General features: G+C 38.7%; 1 protein-coding gene across 5 annotated transcripts in view; it reads right to left on the bottom strand.

Annotated features, from left to right (window-relative positions):
* The window catches only part of nlgn4xb (neuroligin 4 X-linked b), a gene marked incomplete at its 3' end in the record, with an annotated part of 28,244 nt that extends 8,673 nt beyond the window's left edge, over positions 1-19,571 (bottom strand). The window contains exons 1-2 of one of the 5 annotated variants that reach the window (XM_079821529.1): positions 19,205-19,571; positions 15,945-16,097 (exon numbers count right to left, since the gene is read on the bottom strand). In XM_079821529.1, coding sequence (XP_079677655.1) covers positions 15,945-16,097; positions 19,205-19,439 — 388 coding nt within the window. In that variant the 5' untranslated portion in view covers positions 19,440-19,571. Of the gene's footprint in view, positions 1-15,944; positions 16,167-19,204 lie in introns of all 5 variants that reach the window. The other 4 variants (XM_079821525.1, XM_079821528.1, XM_079821527.1 and 1 more) reach the window with 4 other exon arrangements.
* Positions 19,572-27,500: the final 7,929 nt, after the last annotated feature.

Raw genomic sequence — 27,500 nt, forward strand, 5'->3', positions numbered from 1 at the left:
CACACACACACACACACACACACACACTTCAACCCTGCAACACATCTGAGGATCAGCACACGCTGCACACACACACACTTCAACCCTGCAACACATCTGAGGATCAGCACACGCTGCACACACACTTCAACCCTGCAACACATCTGAGGATCAGCACACACACACACACACACACACTTCAACCCTGCAACACATCTGAGGATCAGCACACGCTGCACACACACTTCAACCCTGCAACACATCTGAGGATCAGCACACACACACACACACACACACACACACTTCAACCCTACAACACATCTGAGGATCAGCACACACACACACACACACACACACACACACACACACACACACACACACACACACACACACACACACTTCAACCCTGCAACACATCTGAGGATCAGCACACACACACACACACACACACACACTTCAACCCTGCAACACATCTGAGGATCAGCACACGCTGCACACACACTTCAACCCTGCAACACATCTGAGGATCAGCACACACACACACACACTTCAACCCTGCAACACATCTGAGGATCAGCACACACACACACACACACACACTTCAACCCTGCAACACATCTGAGGATCAGCACACACACACACACACACACACTTCAACCCTGCAACACATCTGAGGATCAGCACACGCTGCACACACACACACTTCAACCCTGCAACACATCTGAGGATCAGCACACACACACTTCAACCCTGCAACACATCTGAGGATCAGCACACACACACACACACTTCAACCCTGCAACACATCTGAGGATCAGCACACACACACACACACACTTCAACCCTGCAACACATCTGAGGATCAGCACACGCTGCACACACACTTCAACCCTGCAACACATCTGAGGATCAGCACACACACACACACACACTTCAACCCTGCAACACATCTGAGGATCAGCACACACACACTTCAACCCTGCAACACATCTGAGGATCAGCACACACACACACACACACTTCAACCCTGCAACACATCTGAGGATCAGCACACACACACACACACACACACTTCAACCCTGCAACACATCTGAGGATCAGCACACGCTGCACACACACTTCAACCCTGCAACACATCTGAGGATCAGCACACACACACACACACTTCAACCCTGCAACACATCTGAGGATAAGCACACGCTGCACACACACACACACTTCAACCCTGCAACACATCTGAGGATCAGCACACGCTGCACACACACTTCAACCCTGCAACACATCTGAGGATCAGCACACACACACACACACACTTCAACCCTGCAACACATCTGAGGATCAGCACACGCTGCACACACACTTCAACCCTGCAACACATCTGAGGATCAGCACACACACACACACACTTCAACCCTGCAACACATCTGAGGATCAGCACACACACACACACACTTCAACCCTGCAACACATCTGAGGATCAGCACACACACACACACACACACTTCAACCCTGCAACACATCTGAGGATCAGCACACACACACACACACACACACACACACACACACACACACTTCAACCCTGCAACACATCTGAGGATCAGCACACACACACACACACACACACACTTCAACCCTGCAACACATCTGAGGATCAGCACACACACACACACACTTCACTCAATCAGGTCCAGACCATTATATATAGTGCCGGTCAAAAGTTACTAGACATTACTATTCTAAAAACTGACCAAAAGTAACTTAATTTTTTTTATTACTATTGATCAAACATTCCTGAGAAATAAAACGTATCAGTTTCCACAGAAATATGAACTGATAATAATCATAACTGTGTGTTGATCATCAGATCCTCATATGAGAATGATCAGTGAAGGGTCATGTGACTCTGAAGACTGGAGTAATGATGATAAATTCAGCTTTGATCACAGGAAATAAATTATATTTTAAAGTATATTCAAATAGAAAACCATTAATTTTAAATTGTAATAATATTTCACAATATTACAGTTTTTTCAGGGTTTTTTTTTTATCAAATAAATGCAGCCTTGATGAGCAAAAGAGACTCTTTGAAAAACATTAAAAAAAGTACACTCTAAAAAATGCTGGGTTAAAAACAACCCAAAATGGACAAACCCAGCAATTGGGCTGTTTTAAGCAAACACTTAACCCAACCGCTGGGTTAAAACAACCCATTCATTGGGCTAAAACAACCCAATTGCTGGGTTTGTCCATTTTCAACCCAACTTGGGTTGTTTTTAACCCAGCGTTTTTTAGAGTGTAATATTTCCAAACTTTTGACCGGTACTGTATATATTATTTATCACTTTATTTCAGTTAGCTCAATTGTTAATTTTCAATTTAACTTTAAGTATTAAAATGCCACTTAAGCTGAAATAAAATGAATAAAAACTATGTAGACATTCTAAAATAATAATAATAATAATTAAAATGACTGCAAAAATGACTGACAAAATTACTAAAACTTGAACTAAAGTTAAAATGAAAACAGAATAGAATACAAAACAATAGGAAACAGAAAATATAAATATAAAATCCAACTATAAAATCTATAATTGTATGTCAATGATAAATAATAATAATAATAATATAATTGACCAAAGATTATTTTTATGTCTATATAGCTTTTATTTCAGTTTTAGCTCAAGTATTTAATTATAATTTAACAAATGCTAATAAAATAATCCGGGCTGTCAAAAGATTAATCGCGATTAATCGCATCCAAAATAAAAGTTTGTGTTTACATAATATATGTGTGTGTACTCTGTTAATTATTATTTATATATAAATACACACACAAGCATGTATATATTTAAGAAAAAAATATTATTTTTTATATATAAAACATTTATATTTATATATATTATAGATTATATAAATGTATATACAGTATATACATGCAAATATTTCTTAAATATATACATGAATGTGTGTGTATTTATATATAAATAATAATCACACATTATATTATGTAAACACAAACTTTTCTTTTGGATGCGATTAATCGCGATCAATCTTTTGACAGCCCTAAAAATAACACTTCAATGAGGCAAGAGATATAATATATAAAATACTGTGCACATTCACTCATTCAGAGGAAACAGAATATAAATCAAAATATTTATAAAAACTATATAATAGCAAAATCAGAAAAATAAGCATCACTGTGAGAAAAACCCAATTGTAACCTGTATTTTCTTAATGTTTCATGTCATACATGTACGTATATCATGAATTTACACAGTAAAACTGAAATCAAGGCACATTTACTGACTTAAGATGATTGTTTTGCAATAATACGTCACGTCAGAACCTTTAAAGCATGTCAATCGTTCTCAATGTGCGCTCAAGATATGAAACAGCAAACTCAATTTCCCTTGAATCTGCCCTTGAGGATCCTCACGCTCATCTGTCATAAACGCGTGTCGATTAAACACCTGTTAGCGCTTCTCCACCTGCGTTGAGGATTCCTTTAGCTGGCCGTGGATACACAAGAGGTGTGTTATTTATTGATGAGCTTCATCCATCATCTTTCTACATCATACTCAAGCATGTCTGAGGCGGCTGCATTATTAATTCCGGCGCGGTGCACAAATAAAAAGCGCTTGGGCTGACCTTCACCCATATATCCCCTGACTCCAGGCCAGCGTTTGATAAAGGTTAATTGAAGTCCTCTGCGGTGATGACTTTCAACAGGGCAATTTATTCCTGAGCAATAAACACGACGGCGCTTCCATGAGCCGTGCAACCGTTCAGACGGCGCTTTCGCTGTTGTACACCTTGAAAAGAGCCTGTGTGACGGCGAGGGAGCTGAGCGAGCTCTTTAGCATCTGATGTCTAATGGGATGGATTCCGATGTCGTCTGTTTATTTTGCCGTGAGGGAAGCAGCATTCATCACACGCTTAACCTGCCTCGAGTCTCTGGGAGAGCCGTTCGCTTCCATTATTTACACTGTAAAACTGTATAATATTGAGCAGGAGCATTTTATTGATATCTAAAACCATTATTACGTATTGGGACGCCCCAATTGGGAGTGGGGTCAGCGCATGCTGAGGGTCACAGAGCAGGGTCAGCACATGCTGAGGGTCACAGAGCGGGGTCAGCACATGCTGAGGGTCACAGAGCGGGGTCAGCACATGCTGAGGGTCACAGAGCGGGGTCAGCGCATGCTGAGGGTCACAGAGTGGGGTCAGCACATGCTGAGGTTCACAGAGTGGGGTCAGCACATGCTGAGGGTCACAGAGCGGGGTCAGCGCATGCTGGGGGTCACAGAGCGGGGTCAACGCATGCTGGGGGTCACAGAGCGGGGTCAACGCATGCTGAGGGTCACAGAGCGGGGTCAGCGCATGCTGAGGGTCACAGAGCGGGGTCAACGCATGCTGAGGGTCACAGAGCGGGGTCAACGCATGCTGAGGGTCACAGAGCGGGGTCAGCGCATGCTGAGGGTCACAGAGCGGGTCAGCACATGCTGAGGGTCACAGAAGTCGCCAACTTTCTGCAGAGTCAAGAGCTCCAAACCTCCAAACTTCTGTGGCCTTCAGATGAGCTCAAGAACAGTGTGTAGAGCTTCATGGAATGGTTTTCCATGGCCGAGCAGCTCATCCAAGCCTTACATCAGGGGTTTTCAAACTTTATGATGCCAAGGACCCCCAAATATGATGAACCTTTATGAGGGACCCCCTTCCTAAAATCCATTTTTTTGTACAAAAAAAAACATTTAAACTGTTAGATAAATAGTAAGGGTGACATTATAAATACAACATTTCCCAACTTAAATTGGCTATTAATGTTGGATGAATAAACCTGGAAAAAAACATTTTCAATGACAAATTATTTGTATAAGCAACTTTCACAATAAATTAATGTAAGCAGCTTACGTACTGCTTTAAGAAAACCGCCTTACAACCCCAGTGAGTGAGATAAAGGGGTGTATAAAAGAAGAAAAAAAATGAGAAAAACAAACTAAAGATACAAAGCAAACATATACATTTCTGTAATGTATACTGCAAGAAAGGAGAGAAACATTTAGAAATGAAACAGTTAGAATATTCGGTAGACTTTATCCATTTTTGCTTGGTCTTTTAATTCTGTGAAATTTTCTGGGGACCCCTTAGAACCTTCTGGAAGTCCCCAGTTTGAAAACCCCTGCCTGACATCACCAAGTGCAGTGCAAAGCGTGGGATGCAGAGGGGTAAAGTGTGCCGCCACTGGACTCTAGAGCAGTGGAGACGTGTTCTCTGAGTGACCAATCACGCTTCTCTGTCTGACAATCCCATGGACGAGTCTGGGTTTGGCGGTCGCCAGGAGAACGGGACTTTCCTTGACTGCATTGTGCCAAGTGTATAGTTTGGTGGAGGGGGGATTATGGGGCGGGGTTGTTTTTCAGGGGTTAGTTCTAGTGAAAGGAACTCTTAATGCGCCACCAAGACATTTTGGACAATTTCATGCTCCCAACTTTGTGGGAACAGTTTGGGGACGGCTCAGACTATCGATATCAGACTATCGATAACTAAAACTAAAACCATAAAAAGAAGAAAATAAACACTAACTGAAATAAAACAATATATTACAATTAAATAAAATAAATATAAAATACACACACTTTATTTCAGCTTGTTTATCAGGCTTGAACTTGAAAAACGAATCACTATAAAAACGAAATAAATAAATAAAAGGAATGTCTAGGCCTGTCACGATAACTACTTTTTGTTTCCCGATATATCGTCCCAGAAATAATTGCGATAAACGATATTATTGTCATTTTAAGACTATTTTATGCCACTGAGTATATAATCCTAATATAACAGCATAATAATGCAAGTAGACCTACACACTTTCAACCTTTTAATTCTTTAGATCATGGAAATTAAGGGTAAAAAATATATTATCCTAAATAAAAAAAATAAAAAAATTGAATAAATAGTAAATAAACATTTTCCCTTGTGAAACGGCTTTAACACTCATCATTCTGCGTTGACGGATCAGGGATTGCGGCTTTGAAATCGAGTCCATTTGGGCTTATTCTTCCAAATGGTCAGTAGTTGTCAGGAAAACACTAGAACGCCTAAAATGGCGGCTTTTCTTCACCTGTGGATAATCGCTCTGGGTATGAAGGAACTGCCAGTTTCGCCTCCATCACGGAAAACATTCAAGATGACGCCACAATCGAGTAAAATGTTGGTGACATTCATTATCATGTAAACATAATGGCCGATATATTGCATCACAAAAAATTATTGAGGTCATGTACATATATTGTGCGATATATCGATATATTGATTATTGCGACAGGCCTAGGAATGAGACACACAACAAATTCACTAAAATTGTAACTAAAATTAAAGTGAAAACGGAAAAATCTAATTAAAAACATGAACCGTAATAACCATGTATCTTGATTTGATAATGTTTCGATATTTGAGCAAGACAGAAACACTGAGGAAGAGCTTCATTATGAAGGCTAGTCAACAGAGAGCTGTAATGATGGATCATCTGATAACTTACAGAACTCATTTCAGCAAAGGAATCAGATTCATTAAAAACATCCACCAGTGTCAGCTAAATCTTATCTAGACATCCCCATATTTACTTAAATTGTGGCCTATTTTACAGTCTTGGGGATATTCTACCATTCAAAAGTTTGGGATGATGATGTTATGATGTTTTTTTTTCTATATTTAATAGTTTTATTCAGCAAGGAGTCAGTAAAGACATTTAGAAAGTTTTCTATTTCAAATAAATGTGGTTTTTCAAGCTTTTTGAAAACAGACGATATGAACTGTTCTCAACACTGATAATAATCCTAAATGTGTGTTGATCATCAGATCCTCATATGAGAATGATTAGAGAAGGATCATGTGACACTGAAGACTGGAGTAATGATGATAAATTCAGCTTTTGACATCATACTATAAGAATATCCTGTCAGTTTCAGAACTGAAAACTTCCTTGTTAGTCCAAAAACAGCTTTTATTGTATCCTAGGGTGACCGTTTTCCGGGGACAGTCCTGGTTTTTGGTGTTCTGTATCCCGACTTGAGCTGTCCCCGAAAATCTCCCCAATTTACAGCTCGTTCAAAACAATCCACCGATATATTGCAAAAAAGCGCCCAACCAAAATACAGCAGCTGCTGGTTATAGGAGCAATCGTGTAGTGATTATTTTATAACAGAGCCTCAACAGGTGCGGGATTGTTTTCCCCCCAAAAGTTCCGCAGTCACAAAGCAGAGATTAGGCCTACCACACATATGAACTATAAATATAAAAACCTAAACAATTACACTTGCAACAAATACATGCGCAGAATACATACTGCTTAAAATAAGCCTAAAATGCAAAATATAAGACCAATTAAGGATAGTAACAATTATTTTCAAGCTAAAACGTAACAAAACATTTGAAGTAAAAAAAAAAAAAAGTATAAACTTGTGAAAATATTAAATACAATTATAAAATCTATAAAAATGCCTTTTATTTCTAAATTATTAATTCTTAAATATTAGTGCCGAGCAAATTAACGCATTAACGCGGGCGATACATTTGTCATTTTAATGCATCAAAAATATTTAACGCAATTAACGCAGCGTTCGTTTTTATATCCATTTTTGCCCAGCGTTACATTATATGATCATTCATGTAAATGTTTTTAAACCATCTAAGCATGACAAGACAGAAGAAAACGCACTTTATTTCAGTGTCCTGTCTGTGTGTGTGTGTGTGTGTGTGTGTGTGTGTGTGTGGGTGTGTGTGTGTGTGTGTGTGTGTGTGTATGGCTGCGTCTCGATTCCCAGTTGAGCCAGTCTCGAGCACACATCAAGTTCTCTTTCGCTCTTGAACAAACAATAAGAATGTGGCCAAAATGCCAGTTTTGAGAAGTATTCTCATATTAGAATCTTAAATTAGTTAAATAACATCTTAAATGAGTTAAATAACGTCTTAAAAGAGTTAAATAACGTCTTAAAAGAGTTAAATAACATCTTAAATGAGTTAAATAACATCTTAAATGAGTTAAATAACGTCTTAAATGAGTTAAATAACATCTTAAAAGAGTTAAATAACATCTTTAAAGAGTTCAATAATGTCTTAAATGAGTTGAATATGGTCTTTAATGAGTTAAATATTGTCTTTAATGAGTTCAATAACATCTTAAAAGAGTTAAATAACATCTTAAAAGAGTTAAATAACATCTTAAAAGAGTTAAATAACATCTTTAAAGAGTTCAATAACGTCTTAAATTAGTTAAATATTGTCTTAATGAGTTAAATATTGTCTTTAATGAGTTCAATAACATCTTAAAAGAGTTAAATAACATCTTAAATTAGTTAAATAACATCTTATATAAGTTAAATAACATCTTATATAAGTTAAATAACATCTTAAAAGAGTTAAATAACATCTTAAATAAGTTAAATAACACCTTGAATGGGTTAAATAACGTCTTAAATGAACCTGAGGAAAAGAAATGCATCAGATTCGCGTCATGTTCGTCAGCGGCCTCTCTTAAAGTGACAGGAGCACTGATGATGATGTGTGTCATTAATGTTCATCACAGAACAACGGGAACAGAGAAAAGATAATTAATCTATATTTAATGTATTATTTATGCAGTTAAGAAAGGTGTTTGATAACTATTACATTTCTGTCTAACAGGGAAGGCCACAGGTAAAAAATAACATTTATTATAATGGGGTTATGTAAAGATTGTTTTAAGTTCACATTAAAATTTGTTATTTTTTAAAGCCTAATAAATGTTGAAATTGGCATCTTTCAGTTATACTGTAATGTAACGTCATTAATGTTTCATAGAGACATTAGGCCTTCATTCATAAAAACATGACAATACAACATATTTAAAATATACTGTCTGTTTCTACATTAATTTGGAGAGTAACTGAAATTATTACAATATCAAAATATTAAAAACTATTAAGTTTGAGAAACGATTAATTACAGAAAACAATGTGATTAATTAGTTACTTTTTTTAATCGATTCCCAGGCACTAGTAAATATACCTTATAATATGCAGTTCATGACCCCTTTAAAAAGACCTTGCCAACCCCACACTTTTGATCAGTAGTTCAGCATTACAGAAATAGAAAGTAAACAATATAAAAGGAAAAGCTTGAAATGAGCTGTCATCTGCAGACGACGGCATCTTCTGCATAGATCAGTGAATAACGTCCATCTTTATGACAGAGATGTTTTGACAGCTGAGTTTCTTCCTGAAAGGCTGAGACGCCGCAGGAAGACGAGACTTGTTCAAACAGACTCTTCAGACGCTGTCGGCTGAAGGCTTTCGTTCGCTGTGCCTGGAGTCGCTGATCTGCTGGACTGAGTCTGAGGTGATCTCTGGAGCCAGGATTTATGGGCCCGTTCATGAGAAATATGGTCCATAAAGCCCGTCTAAAGCAGCGCTTCTCAACTGGTTTAGCCGCGGGAGACACATTTCCCATGAACACAACCAAGCAAATGTATTTCCTTCCCAGAAAACACACAAAGCACCAGTTATGCAATGCATTGGTTCTTTTTGGAAATTGAATCACTACGAGCAGGGCCGTTTCTAGCCATTCTGACTCCCTAGGCGAAATGCTTATTGGTGCCCCCAGTCAAATTTTAAAAAGCAACATTGGTATTACTGGTATTAAAGGATTAGTTCACTTTTAAATAAACTTTTGCTGATAATTTACTCACCCCCATTTCATCCAAGATGTCCATGTCTTTCTCTCTGCAGTCGTTGTTGATGAAAACATTCCAGGATTGTTCTCCATATAATGGACTTCAATGGGCTCCAAAGGTTCAAGGTCCAAATTACGATACCAGACGATGAATAAGGGTCTTCTCTAGCCAAACGAACAGTTTCTGCGAGAAACCCAGCAGTATTTATGCTATTATTTTTCCTCTTATCAGACGAACGTGATCATCTCTGAGCTCCGCCATAACTTCTGCTAACTGAGGTCAAAATATGAGCGTGATCATAGATGTATACGTAGATGCCTCATTAGCGCCTGCACGGATCAGTAGAATGAAGCATCTACGATCGATATATCTATGACCATGCTCGTATTTTGACCTCACTAAGCAGAAGTTATGGCGGAGCTCAGAGATGATCACGTTCCTCTGATAAGAGGTAAAATAATAGCATAAATACTGCTGATGGTTTCACTAGATCAGACCCTTATTCATCATCTGGTGTCGTTTAAAGCCCTTTGAAGCTGCACTGAAACTGTCATTTGGACCTTGAACCGTTTGGAGCCCATTGAAGTCCATTATATGGACAACCATCCTGGAATGTTTTCATCAAAAACCTTCATTTGTTTTCAACTGCAGAAAGAAAGACATGGACATCTTAGATGACATGGGGGTGAGTAAATGATCAGCAAAAGTTTATTTAAAAGTGAACTAGTCCTTTAAATACCATTGCCAGCAGCCCAAGACTGGTTTCCCACTGACGCTAAGCAGGGCTGAGGCTGGTCAGTACCTGGATGGGAGACCAAATGGGAAAACTAGGCTTCTGCTGGAGGAGGTGTTAGTGAGGCCAGCAGGGGGCGCTCACCCTGTGTGGGTCATAACACCCCAGTATAGTGATGGGGACTCTATACTGTAACAAGCACTGTCCTTCAGATGAGACGTTAAACCGAGGTCCTGACTCTCTGTGGTCATTAAAAATCCCAGGATGTCCTTCGATAAAGAGTAGGGGTGTAACCCCGGCCTCCTGGCCAAATTTGCCCATTGGCCCCTGTCCATCATGGCCTCCTAATCATCCCCATATATATATAAACGATTGGCTTCATCACTCGGTCTCCTCTCCACCATCAGCTGGTGTGTGTGTGTGGTGGGCGTTCTGGTGCAATATGGCTGCCGTCGCATCATCAGGTGGAGCTGCTCATTGGTGGTGGATGAGGAGATCCCCCCCTTCTATGTAAAGCACTTTGACTGCCTAGAAAAGCGCTATATAAATGTAACAAATTATTATTATTGTGTAGCTAGGCCTATATATATATGTGCAATCCCTAGTTGCTAAGAAATTGTTCTCAGACATACAGTAACTATATAATTATTACTAGAGGTCAACCGATAGTGGATTTTACCGATACCGATAACTAGGTTAAACCGCACTTGCCGATAACCGATTAATCGACCGATAGTTTTTCGAAAATGGATACTGGATAAAAAAACATAAGTAAAACAGTGCTGAACTTAATAACAAGAGATAAAAAACAGTACTGATCCATGAAAATGTGCCATATTAAAAACATATAAATGTGGATATTAAAATGCGAAGTTCTAACAGAACAAATTCTTCAGAAAATAATTTAAACATTCAAATATTACAGGTCAAATTTGTTTCTTTACCTATAACCTAGAAACATGCATGTACATTTCATGCACGTAAAAGTCCCTCTGCAACAAGGATGTATTAGCTCACATGAACTATATGCATTATGCATAAATTTTACAGCATGTATAAATATGAGCAATATTGTACCTTGATCATTCATGTTAGTTCATTGTGCATTAACCAAGGTTACCAGATAAAATAAAAATTCAAACTCAATTTAATGTTGAAATTAACATACTAACAATGAACAATACTTCCATAGCATTTATTAACCTTAGTTAATCTCCAGCAACGGACACATGACGGAAAAACTATCGCTGTGGATTTTTGCCGATAACCGATTGTTCCACCAATCAGCTATCAGTGCCGATTAATCGGCAGAACCGATGAATCGGTCGACCTCTAACTATTACGTGTTATTGTTACATTTCACATTTCAAGAATAATTACTGATTCATACGATCTGTTACTCATTGATGCTTGAAGTCTTTCTTTTAAATAACGCAACGCTATGCCCTCTGTGTGTACGACACTATTAAAACTGGATGAATCGATTCAGCATTCAACACCATCCGCAAAGATGTGTTAAACTCGACAAAGTGATTTAACAAAGGATGTATTAATGTGGTGAATTAGCACATTTTATTAGACAATTGGACCCACTTTATATTAGGTGGCCTTAATATGTACTAACATTTTAATTAATCATTTGATACAATGCACTTATTGTGTACATCCATGTTTTTACATTGTACTTACATTTTAAAAAATACCTGCATGTAATTGCCTCTGTAATTAATTTCTGTAGCTACATTTGTATTTACACAGTTGACACTTCCCTTACAGCTAACCCTACCCTTAAACTTACCCACACCACCACACCTGTCCCTAACCCTACCCTTAAACTTACCCACACCACCACACCTGTCCCTAACCCTACCCTTAAACTTACCCACACCACCACACCTGTCCCTAACCCTACCCTTAAACTTACCCACACCACCACACCTGTCCCTAACCCTACCCTTAAACTTACCCACACCACCACACCTGTCCCTAACCCTACCCTTAAACTTACCCACACCACCACACCTGTCCCTAACCCTACCCTTAAACTTACCAATACAACCACACCTGTCCCTAACCCTACCCTTAAACTTACCAATACAACCACATCTGTCCCTAACCCTACCCTTAAACTTACCAATACAACCACATCTGTCCCTAACCCGACCCTTAAACTTACCAATACAACCACATCTGTCCCTAACCCTACCCTTAAACTTACCCACACCATCACACCTGTCCCTAACCCTACCCTTAAACTTACCCATACCACCACACCTGTCCCTAACCCAACCCTTAAACTTACCCACACCACCACACCTGTCCCTAACCCTACCCTTAAACTTACCCACACCACCACACCTGTCCCTAACCCTACCCTTAAACTTACCCATACCACCACACCTGTCCCTAACCCTACCCTTAAACTTACCCATACCACCACACCTGTCCCTAACCCTACCCTTAAACTACCCACACCACCACACCTGTCCCTAACCCTACCCTTAAACTTACCCATACCACCAAACCTGTCCCTGACCCTACCCTTAAACTTACCCACACCACCACACCTGTCCCTAACCCAACCCTTAAACTTACCCACACCACCACACCTGTCCCTAACCCTACCCTTAAACTTACCCACACCACCACACCTGTCCCTAACCCTACCCTTAAACTTACCCACACCACCACACCTGTCCCTAACCCTACCCTTAAACTACCCATACCACCACACCTGTCCCTAACCCTACCCTTAAACTTACCCACACCACCACACCTGTCCCTAACCCTATCCTTAAACTTACCCATACCACCACACCTGTCCCTAAACCTACCCTTAAACTGACCCACACCACCACACCTGTCCCTAAACCTACCCTTAAACTTACCCATACCACCACACCTGTCCCTAACCCTACCCTTAAACTTACCCATACCACCACACTTGTCCCTAACCCTACCCTTAAACTTACCCACACCACCACACCTGTCCCTAACCAAACCCTTAAACTAACCCAGACCACCACACCTGTCCCTAACTCTACCCTTAAACTTACCCACACCACCACACCTGTCCCTAACTTTACCCTTAAACTTACCCATACCACCACACCTGTCCCTAACTCTACCCTTAAACTTACCCATACCACCACACCTGTCCCTAACTTTACCCTTAAACTTACCCACACCACCACACCTGTCCCTAACCCTACCCTTAAACTTACCCACACCACCACACCTGTCCCCAACCCTACCCTTAAACTTACCCACACCACCACACCTGTCCCTAACCCTACCCTTAAACTTACCAACACCACCACACCTGTCCCTAACCCTACCCTTAAACTAACCCACACCACCACACCTGTCCCTAACCCTACCCTTAAACCTACCAACACCACCACACCTGTCCCTAACCCTACCCTTAAACTAACCCACACCACCACACCTGTCCCTAACCCTACCCTTAAACCTACCCACACAACCACACCTGTCCCTAACCCTACCCTTAAACTAACCCACACCACCACACCTGTCCCTAACCCTACCCTTAAACCTACCCACACCACCACACCTGTCCCTAACCCTACCCTTAAACTTACCCACACCACCCCACCTGTCCCTGACCCTACCCTTAAACTTACCCACACCACCACACCTGTCCCTAACTCTACCCTTAAACTTACCCACACCACCACACCTGTCCCTAACCCTACCCTTAAACTTACCCACACCACCACACCTGTCCCTAACCCTACCCTTAAACTTACTCATACCACCACACCTGTCCATAACTCTACCCTTAAACTTACCCACACCACCACACCTGTCCCTAACCCTACCCTTAAACTTACCCACACCACCACACCTGTCCCAAACCCTACCCTTAAACTTACCCACACCACCACACCTGTCCCTAACCCTACCCTTAAACTTACCCACACCACCACACCTGTCCCTAACTCTACCCTTAAACTTACCCACACCACCACACCTGTCCCTAACTCTACCCTTAAACTTACCCACACCACCACACCTGCCCTAACCCTACCCTTAAACTTACCCACACCACCACACCTGTCCCTAACTCTACCCTTAAACTTACCCACACCACCACACCTGTCCCAAACCCTACCCTTAAACTTACCCACACCACCACACCTGTCCCTAACCCTACCCTTAAACTTACCCACACCACCACACCTGTCCCTAACTCTACCCTTAAACTTACCCACACCACCACACCTGTCCCTAACTCTACCCTTAAACTTACCCACACCACCACACCTGCCCTAACCCTACCCTTAAACTTACCCACACCACCACACCTGTCCCTAACCCTACCCTTAAACTTACCCACACCACCACACCTGTCCCTAACTCTACCCTTAAACTTACTCATACCACCACACCTGTCCCTAACCCTACCCTTAAACTTACCCACACCACCACACCTGTCCCTAACCCTACCCATATCCCACCTCAATATCAGCAAAAGTGTTTTGCAATACAATTTGAACACAATAAGTACATTGTACTTATTTTTTGATGTAAGTACATAGTACTTAAGGCCACCTAATATAAAGTGGGGCCAGACAATTAGCTACAAAACACACTGATTCTTTTAAAGTCGATCTTATTTACTTTGTTAGCACACATTACAGGTCTTGAACATGATTTCTGGCGAGTCCTATCCCGATTCTTTCCCATCGGCTGTGAGGTGAAGACCACATGTCCCAAGAGTCTACGCTCAAACGTGATGTCATCAAACTACACCTTTGTTTTGAACAGGCGACCTCTAGCGGACGGAGAAGTTACATTGTGCAGCTTTAACGATATAGTCAAGAGACGTCCAGACATCAAATATCTGATCATAATGACCAGAAGAGCACTGAGCGCTTCAATTCCTCATCGCTCTTGTCTTCTTCAAACACAGATGAAGTTATGAAGAGGTCTCTAGGTCTTTAAATCAATGCAGAGAAGACCTCAAGACCTTTAAACAGCACTGCTTCAACATCTCGATGAGAAGAAGAGCCCGACGGTTTGCTGAATTCATCACGGTCGCACATTCAAACCTCACTATTCTTAGTGTTTGAATGTGTTTGCAAGTCTTCATGGTGTTCTTGTGTTCAAAGATGATGAATGTAAGGAATAAAAGGTTTATTTTCAGTGAGGAATCTATTTCTGGAAGAGCATCCTTCATTACACAAATCAATAAAAAGGTCCTTTAATGAAGGATCTGAAGGCTTTATTCACTGCTAGTAAAAGAAAAGCTTCAATATTACATGAATATGAGTCTGTTTATATTTCATGAACGCTGCCATTTAATTTGTGTGTGTATAAGCAAGTGCCAAAACCTTTACCAAGTTTCATACCAATCCGATGGAGTAAACAATTCTAAAACAAACCAACAAAATGAAAAAAAATTTGGTCAAAACTGACCAAAGAGCACCAGAGGGTTCAAAAGATCCCAAACGTCATGTATAACGCTGTGATGTGGGATTGAAGGGTCAAACTCACCTAAAACCCCTAGCCTGTAGTTGACCGTAACGACGATCACGTTTCCGTAGCTGGCGAGGATACTGCCATCGATCATGTTCCCCGTGCCCTCCACATACGACCCGCCGTGAATATAAACCATGACCGGCTTCAAACCTGTGTCATCCTGAGCATCTGAAAGAGAAGAATCACTTAATACTAACTTTAACCCTCTCTCTTGACACGATACAGTAATTTGACTGACTTATTGAGTGAGTCATTGAATCATTCATTCAAATGATTCATTCAAACAGCAGATTCATTCAGGAACGAAGCATTTGACTGTCTTAATGAGTGAGTCATTGAATCATTCATTCAAATGATTCATTAAAACGGTTGATTCATTCAGGAACAAAGCATTTGACTGTCTTAATGGAGTGAGTCATTGAATCATTCATTCAAACGGCTGATTCATTCAGGATCCAAGCATTTGACTGTCTTAATGAGTGAGTCACTGAATCATTCATTCAACCGATTCATTCCAACGGCTGATTCATTCAGGGACGAAGCGTTTGACCATAGATATACATAATAAAGGCAAAATGTCTTACGACAGAGTCTCTAACGTCATCACCGGCGGCCATTTTGTCACAGTGTCTTAACTACATCTCTGGCGTTTATAATAAACCAAACAGTTTGAAAATCGGTAGAAAATTGAGCAAGTTAAGGTTATTTAAAAAGTACACGCACCATTAAAACACAATGTTACGAGTGAGCGAGCTGACTGTGACAAGATGGCCGCCAGGTGTGGACGTCGACCTCCCATTGGCCAGCAGCGCGGACGAGACATTTCACAAGATGGCCGCCAGGTGTGGACGTCAACCTCCATTGGCCAGCAGCGCAGACGAGACATCTAGCCTTTATTATGTATATTTATGGGTTTGACTGTCTTAATGAGTGATTCACTGAATCATTCATTCAACCGATTCATTCAGGAACAAAGCATTTGACTGTCTTAACGAGTGAGTCACTGAATCATTCATTCAACCGATTTATTCAAATGGCTAATTCATTCAGGAACGAAGCATTTGACTGTCTTAATGAGTCAGTCATTGAATCATTCATTCAAACGATTCATTCAGGAACAAAGCATTTGACTGTCTTAATGAGTGAGTCATTGAATCATTCATTCAAACGATTCATTCAGGAACAAAGCATTTGACTGTCTTAACGAGTGAGTCACTGAATCATTCAGTCAACCGATTCATTTAAACGGCTAGTTCATTCAGGAACGAAGCATTTCACTGTCTTAATGAGTGAGTCGTTGACTCATTCATTCAAACGGCTGATTCATTCAGGAACGAAGCATTTGACTGTCTTAATGAGTGAGTCATTGAATCATTCATTCAACCAATTCATTCAAACGGCTGATTCATTCAGGAACGAAGCATTTGACTGTAATAATGAGTGATTCAGTGAATCATTAATTCAACGATTCATTCAAACGGCTGATTCTTTCAGGAACGAATCATTTGACTGTCTTAACGAGTGAGTCACTGAATCATTCATTCAACCAATTAATTAAAACGATTAATTCAGGAACTAAACATTTGTCTGGATTATTAAAGGATTTTCTTATTTAGTATTTGTCTTGTTTTCTAGTCCAATTATCTAAACATTATTAAATCAAGACACATTTACTGGAGAAGCAAAATGACTGAAGATATTAAGTCAAAATGGAGGATCTGCCACTGGGGTCAGAATTATTCTGGCGGTCTGATTTATTTTCCAGAACTTAATTTTGCTTCTGCAGTAAATGTGTCTTGATTTAAGAATGTCCTGGAAAACAAGACAGAAATGCAGTTTATTTGTGGTGTAAATATCGACAGAATCTTAGTGGTGAATTATTCTCCGTCTGTGATCCTTCATTGAGAGGAAATGTATTCAAGTTCTTGTCCTTAACAGAAGACGACTGAGGTCATTACTGAGCTTTTAGCTGCTGGTGTTTTACATCACATCCATTAAATCATTACGGTCTCCATTAGGCAGAAGATGTAGGACAAAACAAACAGGAACTCTGTAACACTGGTCAGTTATGAAACACTGCCGACTGTTTCCATTAAACATGATATAGTGTTTAAAGAGAAACCAGATGTTTTCCAGGAGAATCGTTGAGCTTTGTTGAGTTTGCATTCACTCATTCTCATGGGAGTTAAAGGAAACGTATAACTGCTGGTGGGACTTACACTGGACATATTCAATAAAACAAGCCCAATCTCATCATTTTAACACTATAAATCCTACTGGATCATATTTCATATGCAAAAGGCCTCTAAATAATCAATAGTTTGTTTGCAGACAATCTCCTCCAGTCCTTCTGTCTCTGATTGATCGTTTAGACTCTTTTATCAAGAAAAAGTATTTTAGTATATTTGAATAAACGCATCAAATGCTTCGTTCCTGAATTAATCAGCCGTTTGAATGAATGATTCAATGACTCACTCATTAAGACAGTCAAATGCTTCGTTTTTTAATGAATCAGCCATTTGAATGAATGATTCAATGACTCACTCATTAAGAAAGTCAAATGTTTAGTTCCTGAATGAATCAGCCGTTTGAATGAATTGGTTGAATGAATGATTCAATGACTCACTCATTAAGACAGTCAAATGCTTAATTCCTGAATTAATCAGCCGTTTGAATGAATGATTCAATGACTCACTCAATAAGACAGTCAAATGCTTCATTCCTGAATTAATCAGCCGTTTGAATGAATGATTCAATGACTCACTCATTAAGACAGTCAAATGCTTTGTTGCTGAATTAATCAGCTGTTTGAATAAATTGGTTGAATGAATGATTCAATGACTCACTCATTAAGACAGTCAAATGCTTCGTTCCTGAATGAATCAGCCGTTTGAATGAATGATTAATTGACTCACTCATTAAGACAGTCAAATGCTTCGTTCCTGAATGAATCAGCTGTTTGAATGAATGATTCATTGACTCACTCATTAAGACAGTCAAATGCTTCGTTCCTGAATGAATCAGCCGTTTGAATGAATCGGTTGAATGAATGATTCAATGACTCACTCATTAAGACAGTCAAATGCTTCATTCCTGAATGAATCAGCCGTTTGAATGAATGATTCAATGACTCACTCATTAAGGCAGTCAAATGCTTCGTTCTTGAATGAATCGGTCGAAACTCAATGACTCAGTGACTTTGCTGCCACCTACTACCATTTCACATTTAAAGTATTTGTAATATAATACGTTTTTAAAATATTAATATGAAGTACCTTCCTCAGTGGGCACGTAGATATTGAGGTATAGACAGTCTTCGCTCTGGTCGTGTATGTACGTTGCGACCGTGTCCAGGTTGGCGGTAAACCACACCGGAAGCATATCGGTGAGCAGCAGCCGGTCCTCCAGGAACTGCGGGCACACCGGAGCGAACTGAGTGGCGTTCCTGATGCCCGGCCAGGACGCGGGCGGCTCCGGGGCCTGAAACCGCCGCTCTCCAGTAGGGGGCATCGCATACGGCACGCCCAGATATTGCTCCACGGGGCCCAGGATCTCACTGGGCAGCGCCACCCTCAATCCTCGCAGCTTGCCGTAGTTAGTGGTGACCGTGGTGTATTGCGCTTGCTGACAAATGACAAGAGTAACTCCCCAAACCGAAGCGAGGATCTGAAGGATCATTCTGCTAGTGCGCAAACGGGCTAACATGTTTTCCGCGTAATCCTTACAACTGCAAATCTGTTAATCCAAAGCCAGGGCAAACGTGCGACAAATCCTCAGGCGAGCTCTTTCCATTCCTCCTGACGGTGTGTCGGAGCGTCTCCTTCTTCCATGCTTCCTGATTTAATTCCGGTCGGATTGATCCGCCTGTGGGAGAGAGGAATCATGATTTACACCAGACGTCCTCCAGAGATAAAAACACTTAAACCAGACTAAGATTAGACTACCAAGTGTTAAAATATGATTAAAACAAGTCAACATGTGCCAGGATCATGGTAAATCCTGTAAGCATCGCCTAGCTACATGCTAAAAACATGCTAGCAGCATCTAGCATTAAAACATGCTAACATTATGCTAAATAATCTATATATATACTTTGAAAAACTACGTCTTTGCAAAATGGTAACTGTTTTAACGTTTTGCGAAAAACATGCTAATCCTGTTATTATGATGATAGAAACATGCTAATTATGTTAGCATTATGCTAACAACATGTTAGCATCGCCTAGCTACATGCTAAAAAAATGTTAGCAGCATCTAACATTAAAAAATGCTAGCATTATGTTAAAGAAATGTTATTATTTTAAACATTAACATCTTGATAAACTACATCCTTGCATCCTAATTGTTTTAACGTCTTGTGAAAAACATGTTAATCCTGTTATTATGATGATAAAAACATACTAAATATGTTAGCATTATGCTAACATGTTCCCAATATCAAACATTAAAATATGGCAACATCATGTAAACAACATGGTAAATCTTGTAAGCATCGCCTAGCTACATGCTAAAAACAGGCTAGCAGCATCTAGCATTAAAAATTCCTGCATAATGCTAAAGAAATTTTATTATTTTAAACATTAACATCTTGATAAACTACATCCTTGCAAAAAGGTAACTGTTTTCACGTTTAGCGAAAAACATTCTAATCCTGTTATTATGATAATAGAAACATGCTAATTATGTTAGCATTATGCTAACAACATGTTAGCATTACCTAGCTACGTGCTAAAATCATGTTAACACATCTTCCCAACATCTAACATTAAAACATGGTAGCATCATGTTTACAACATGGTAAATCCTGTAAGCATCGCCTAGCTACATGGTAAAAACATGCTAGCAGCATCTAGCATTAAAACGTGCTAGCATAATGCTAAAGAAATGTTATTATTTTAAACAGTAACATCTTGATAAACTACATCCTTGCATCCTAATTGTTTTAGCGTCTTGCGAAAAACATGCTAATCCTGTTATTATGATGATAGAAGCATGCTAATTATGTTAGCATTATGGTAACAACATGTTAGCATTGCCTAGCTATGTGCTAAAATCATGTTAACACATGTTCCCAAAATCTAACATTAAAACATGGCAACATCATGTAAACAACATGGTAAATCTTGTAAGCATCGCCTAGCTACATGCTAAAAACAGGCTAGCAGCATCTAACATTAAAACATGCTAGCATAATGCTAAAGAAATGTTATCATGTTAAACATTAACATCTTGATAAACTCCATCCTTGCATCCTAATTGTTTTAAAGTCTTGTGAAAAACATGTTAATCCTGTTATGATGATAGAAACATGCTAATTATGTTAACATTATGCTAACAACATGTTAGCATTACCTAGCTACGTGCTAAGATCAAGTTAACACATATTCCCAACATCTAACATTAAAACATGGTAGCATCATGTTAACAACATGGTAAATCCTGTAAGCATTGCCTAGCTACATGATAAAACATGCTAGCAGCATCTAACATTAAAACATGTTAGCATAATGCTAAAGAAATGTTATCATGTTAAACATTAACATCTTGATAAACTACATCCTTGCATCCTAATTGTTTTAACGTCTTGCGAAAAACATGCTAATCCTGTTATCATGATGATAGAAACATGCTAATTGTGTTAACATAATGCTAACAACATGTTAGCATTGCCTAGCTATGTGTACTAAAATCATGTTAAAACGTTCCCAACATCTAACATTAAAACATGGTAGCATCATGTTAACAATATGGTAAATCCTGTAAGCATCGCCTAGCTACATGGTAAAAACATGCTAGCAGCATCTAGCATTAAAAAATGCTAGCATTATGCTAAAGAAATTTTATTATTTTAAACATTAACATCTTGATAAACTACATCCTTACAAAATGGTAACTGTTTTAACGTTTTGCGAAAAACATGCTAATCCTGTTATTATGATGATAGAAACATGCTAATTATGTTAGCATTATGCTAAAAACATGTTAGCATTGCCTAGCTACATGCTAATTATGTTTGCATAATGCTAACAACATTACCTAGCTACGTGCTAAAATCATGTTACCACATGTTCCCAACATCTAACATTAAAACATGGTAGCATCATGTTAACAACATGGTAATTACTGTAAGCATCGCCTAGCTACATGTTAAAAACATGCTAGCAGCATCTAAAATTAAAACATGCTAGCATAATGTTAAATAAATGTTACCATGTTAAACATTAACATCTTGATAAACTACATCCTTGCATCCTAATTGTTTTAACGTCTCGTGAAAAACATGTTAATCCTGTTATGATGATAAAAACATGCTAATTATGTTAGCATTATGCTAACAACATGTTAGCATTGCCTAGCTATGTGCTAAAATCATGTTAACACATGTTCCCAATATCTAACATTAAAACATGGCAACATCATGTAAACAACATGGTAAATCTTTTAAGCATCGCCTAGCTACATGCTAAAAACAGGCTAGCAGCATCTAGCATTAAAAATTCCTGCATAATGCTAAAGAAATTTTATTATTTTAAACATTAACATCTTGATAAACTACATCCTTGCAAAATGTTAACTGTTTTAACGTTTTGCGAAAAACATTCTAATCCTTTTATTATGATAATAGAAACATGCTAATTATGTTAGCATTATGCTAACAATATGTTAGCATTTCATAGCTACATGCTAAAAACATGCTAGCAGCATCTAACATTAAAACATGGCAGCATCATATTAACAACATGGTAATCCTGTAAGCATCGCCTAGCTACAAATGCTAAAAACATGCTAGCATAATGCTAAAGAAATGTTATTATGTTAAACATTAACATCTTGATAAACTACATCCTTGCAAAATAATAATTGTTTTAACATCTTGCGAAAAACATGATAATCATGTTATTATGATGATAGAAACATGCTAATTATGTTAGCATTATGCTAACAACATGTTAGCATTGCCTAGCTACATGCTTAAAACATGTTAACACGTGTTCCCAACATCTAACATTAAAACATGGTAGCATCATGTTAACGACATGATAACCGTGTTAGTATTATGTGAAACATATTAGCATCATAATAAACTACATGCTAGCAATATGTTCATGTTAACATCTTATAAACAATTCAATTCAACAAACAACATGCTAATCCTGTTAACATGATGTTAAAAACATGTTAATTGTGTTAACATGTTAGCATTGCCTAGTTAGATGTTGAAAATGCAAACAACATCTAGCATTAAAACATGCTAGGCGACATGTTTCTAGCATCAGGGAATAAGCATTAGCATGTTGTTTACAAGATGTTAACACCATCAGCATGCTGTTGCCATTTAGTTTAATATGATACTGTTTCACATTATGTTAACATGTTGTTAGCATGATGTGAAACATATTAGCTTAATGCTAAACTACATGGTAACAACATGCTAATCATGGTTACATTTTGTTCTTGTGTTCTAACGTGTAGAAACATGCTAACTGTGTTGGCATTATTCTAACTTGTTAACATTGCCTAGCTAAATGCTCAAAACATGCTAACAACATCTAGCATTAAAACATGGTAGTATAATGCTAACATGTTAACCGTGTTATCTTAATGCGGAACATACAGTATTAGCATCTTGTTAAACTACATGTTTACAACATGTTAATTGTGCTAACAACATGTTAGTATCACCTAGCTGTGTGCTAAAAACATGCTAACACATGCTAGCAAGATCTAGCATTAAAACATGCTAACAATGAAATGTTAACTGTTAGCATTATGTTAAACATATTAACATCTTGATAAACTACATGTTAGAAAAATGCTAAGAGTGTTAACATCTTGCAAACAACATGCTAATCATGGTATCATGATGCTAAGAATATGCTAATTGTGTTAGCATTATGTCAACAACATGTCAGCTAAAACATGTTATAAACATCGAACATTAAAACATTCTAGCATCGTGTTAACATGATAACCGTGTTAGCATAAGGCAAAACGTATTAGCACCATGTTACACTACAAGCTAGCAACATTCTAATCATGTTAACATCTTGTAAACAACATGCTAATCCTGTTATCATGATTCTAAAAACACGTTAAACATAATGTTAACATCACCAAGCTACATTCTAAAAAATGTTAACAACATCTAGAATTAAAACATGCTAGCATTATGCTAACAACATGATAACATTGTTAGCATTATTTGAAAAATAATATCTAATCATGTTAAAATCTTGAAAACATGCTAAATCAGTTAGTATTATGCTAGAAACATGCTAATTATGTTAACATAACATTAACCCAGCTAAATGCTAAAACATGCTAACAACATCTAGCATTAAAACATGGTAGCATGTTAATGGTGGCATGCTAATCATTATAACAACATTGTAAACAAAATGCTAATCCTGTTATTATTATGTTAGGAACATATTAATTGTTAGCATTAAGCAAACATTAACATTAAGCAAACAACTAAAAACATGCTAACAACATCTAGCATTAAAGCATGTTAACATCATGCTAACAACATGATATCCATGTTAGCATTATTTGAAACATAATAACATCTTGTTAAACTACTTTAACAACATTGTTAATAATGCTAACACAGGCTAGCAACATCCAATGTTGAAACAACAAGATAACCGTGTTAGTATAATGCTAAACATGATGCTAGACAGATGCTAATTGTGTATACATAATGCCAACAACGCGTTAATCGTGTTAACGTCGTGCTAGTTGTATTAGAATCATGCTACCAACAAGCTAGTCAATTTTAGCATCAGTTTATGCTGCGATCGCTAGAAAAGACACAGATGAGATCTCTTTAATATCTCATAACAAAACCTCGCTGTGGTGATATTCATGAGCGGCTGTGGGTTCACTCCAGCATAGGGGTGATTGGGGTAAGATGAGCCAGTGGGTAAGATGACCCACCCCCTTTTTCTTGGCAACTGCACTCTTCTGTGACCATGTATTTTGTAAACGCTCATCGTTTCTGCCAGACTGTGAACATGAGGAGCATGAGGAGTGAGGAAAGGCACATGTTCACTGTAGAAACTGTTTCTGGCTCGTCAAAGCAACATTTGAGCACAACAGAAGTCACGACTGTATTGGGGACGTATAAATCATGCAAATCATTCAGCTAAATATTAGCCTGAATTGGTGAGTTAGCTAGTTCTGTCCAAAATGGCGGCTATGGGGCAAAGTAGGTTGGCCATACGTCCGGATTTAAAGGTCAGCCTCAAGCCGGACACTCATTTGTCTAGGACTGGGCAAAAAAAAAGATTTTTCGATTTATTATTTTTAGGGCCGGGACTCGATTAAAAAAAATAATCTAATTAATTAGAGGCTTTGTAATTAATTAATCGAAATTAATCGCATTTTAATTGCATATAAATATTTGACCTGAGAACAGTGAGAAGTAATTTTTTTCACATGGATTTTTAGTATACCATTGAATAATGACTGAATACATAAGCCTAATCAACAAAATATTGTTTATTTATTTCAGTCCAGCAGACCAGTGCAATGTTTGCCATTAAGTGTAGCAATAGCATATTTAGAAATACAGTACATTTCAGAAATTCAGGTAGCCTATAGATAGGTAGACCTTCTGTAAACTATGTTTTTTTTAAGTAAAACACAATACTTTCAACTAGTGATGCACCGGTCATGATTTTACATGGCCGAATCCGATACCGATTTTTTTCAATAAAACTGGCCTATTCCGATACCGATTTCCGATTATTTTTTTTTACACAATAAAAGAACGAAAGTATACATGAACAAGATGTTTATTTGGTATTTAACAGGCTAAATTGGCTTTTGGCTAATGAAAACAAGTCCGCAATCTGAAATTAACAGGAAATTGAATTGGAAAATAAAAGGCTGAAAGGTGAAATTAAAGGCAACAACTACATATTCTACAATCCAAACAAAGATGTTACGTAAATCAGCATTTGTTTTTAAATTCAGTGTAAAGAAAAAAAGTCTTTACCAGTGAAATTAAATAAAACCAAAGTATATAATTGTTCCAAAATGGTAAATCAAATAATGTTTAGTGCAACGAAAAAAACTAAGATGCCACAGGTGCTTTTTAAATCAAATTAAGGCAATGTCATTTTAAGGTTAAAATAAAAATGATCATCCTTTACAGAACTGATAGTATTTCATTTCAAAAGTGCATGCATGTTCTTCTTTAGGCTAAAAAATAAGTATTTCGGCTTTGTCACAAGTTAGTCTGTTTCGTTCTCATCCGATCCAACACGTGAGAAGCTGAGCTGAACAAACGGTCACGATCTACACTTGTGCAGGCGGAGAGAGGTGAGCTCGCGCAACTTCAGCTCGCGCAACTTCAGCTCGCTCAACTTCAGCTCGCGCAACTTCAGCTCGCGCAACTTCAGCTCGCTCACCTTCAGCTCGCGCAACTTCAGCTCGCGCAACTTCAGCTCGCTCAACTTCAGCTCGCGCAACTTCAGCTCGCGCAACTTCAGCTCGCGCAACTTCAGCTCGCTCAACTTCAGCTCGCGCAACTTCAGCTCGCGCAACTTCAGCTCGCGCAGGAAAGCGGCTCTTCATTCCCTTCAGCATCTCGTCTCTTCCCTCAGTTCTCCAGTTTCCGTTTGTAACACAGTGACATGTTCGTGTTCGCGAATGATTGCAATATAGGCGCGTATGTGCACGCGGGCGCACTTCCGGAAAAATCGGCAGAAAAATACAAAGAAAACCGGTTGACTGGCCAAAAACCGGTTGCCGATCGCGCGCAAGAAGCAAAAACCAAAAACCGTCCGGTTCCGGTTTTTGGCCAGTCAACCGGTTTTCTTTGTATTTTTCTGCCGATTTTTCCGGAAGTGCGTATAATCGGTATAATAGTATAATAATCGGTCGGTCGAAACTCATTCATTGAAAAACGTTCCGCGGTGCAAAAATAAGTGTGGTTAAAATTATGTTATTTATTTTTTGCGTAATTAATCTTAATTAACTCGTTAAAGTCCCGTAAAGGGAACAATAACTTTATGAAGCGACGAGAATAGTTTTTGTGCGCAAAAAAACCCTAAATAACGACTTATATAGTGATGACGATTTCAAAACACGGCCTCATGAAGCTTTGAAGCGTTATGAATCAGTGAGTCGATTCAGCAGTTTGACACGCGATCCGAATCATGAATCGACTCACTGATTCATAACGCTTTGAACCGCTGAATCGACTCACTGATTCATAACGCTCTGAACTGCTGAATCGACTCACTGATTCATAACGCTTCGAAGCTTCATGATGCCATGTTTTGAAATCGTCATCACTATATAAGTCGTTATTTAGGGTTTTTTTGCGCACAAAAACTATTCTCGTCTTCATAAAGTTATTGTAGAGCCGCTGTAGTGAGATGGACTTTGTAACTTTAGTCTTTAGTGTCTTTTAAGGGTCTTGAGAGTGTAAAGTTGAGCCAATGGAGGCCTTTCAGAGCATCAGATTTACACTAAAATATCTTCATTTGTGTCTGAAGATGAACGGAGGTCTGACGGGTGTCCAACCACATGAGGCTCAGTCATTAATCACACAATTTA

Source organism: Gobio gobio (assembly GCF_949357685.1).
Source record: "Gobio gobio genome assembly, chromosome: 7".
Lineage (NCBI taxonomy): Eukaryota > Metazoa > Chordata > Actinopteri > Cypriniformes > Gobionidae > Gobio > Gobio gobio.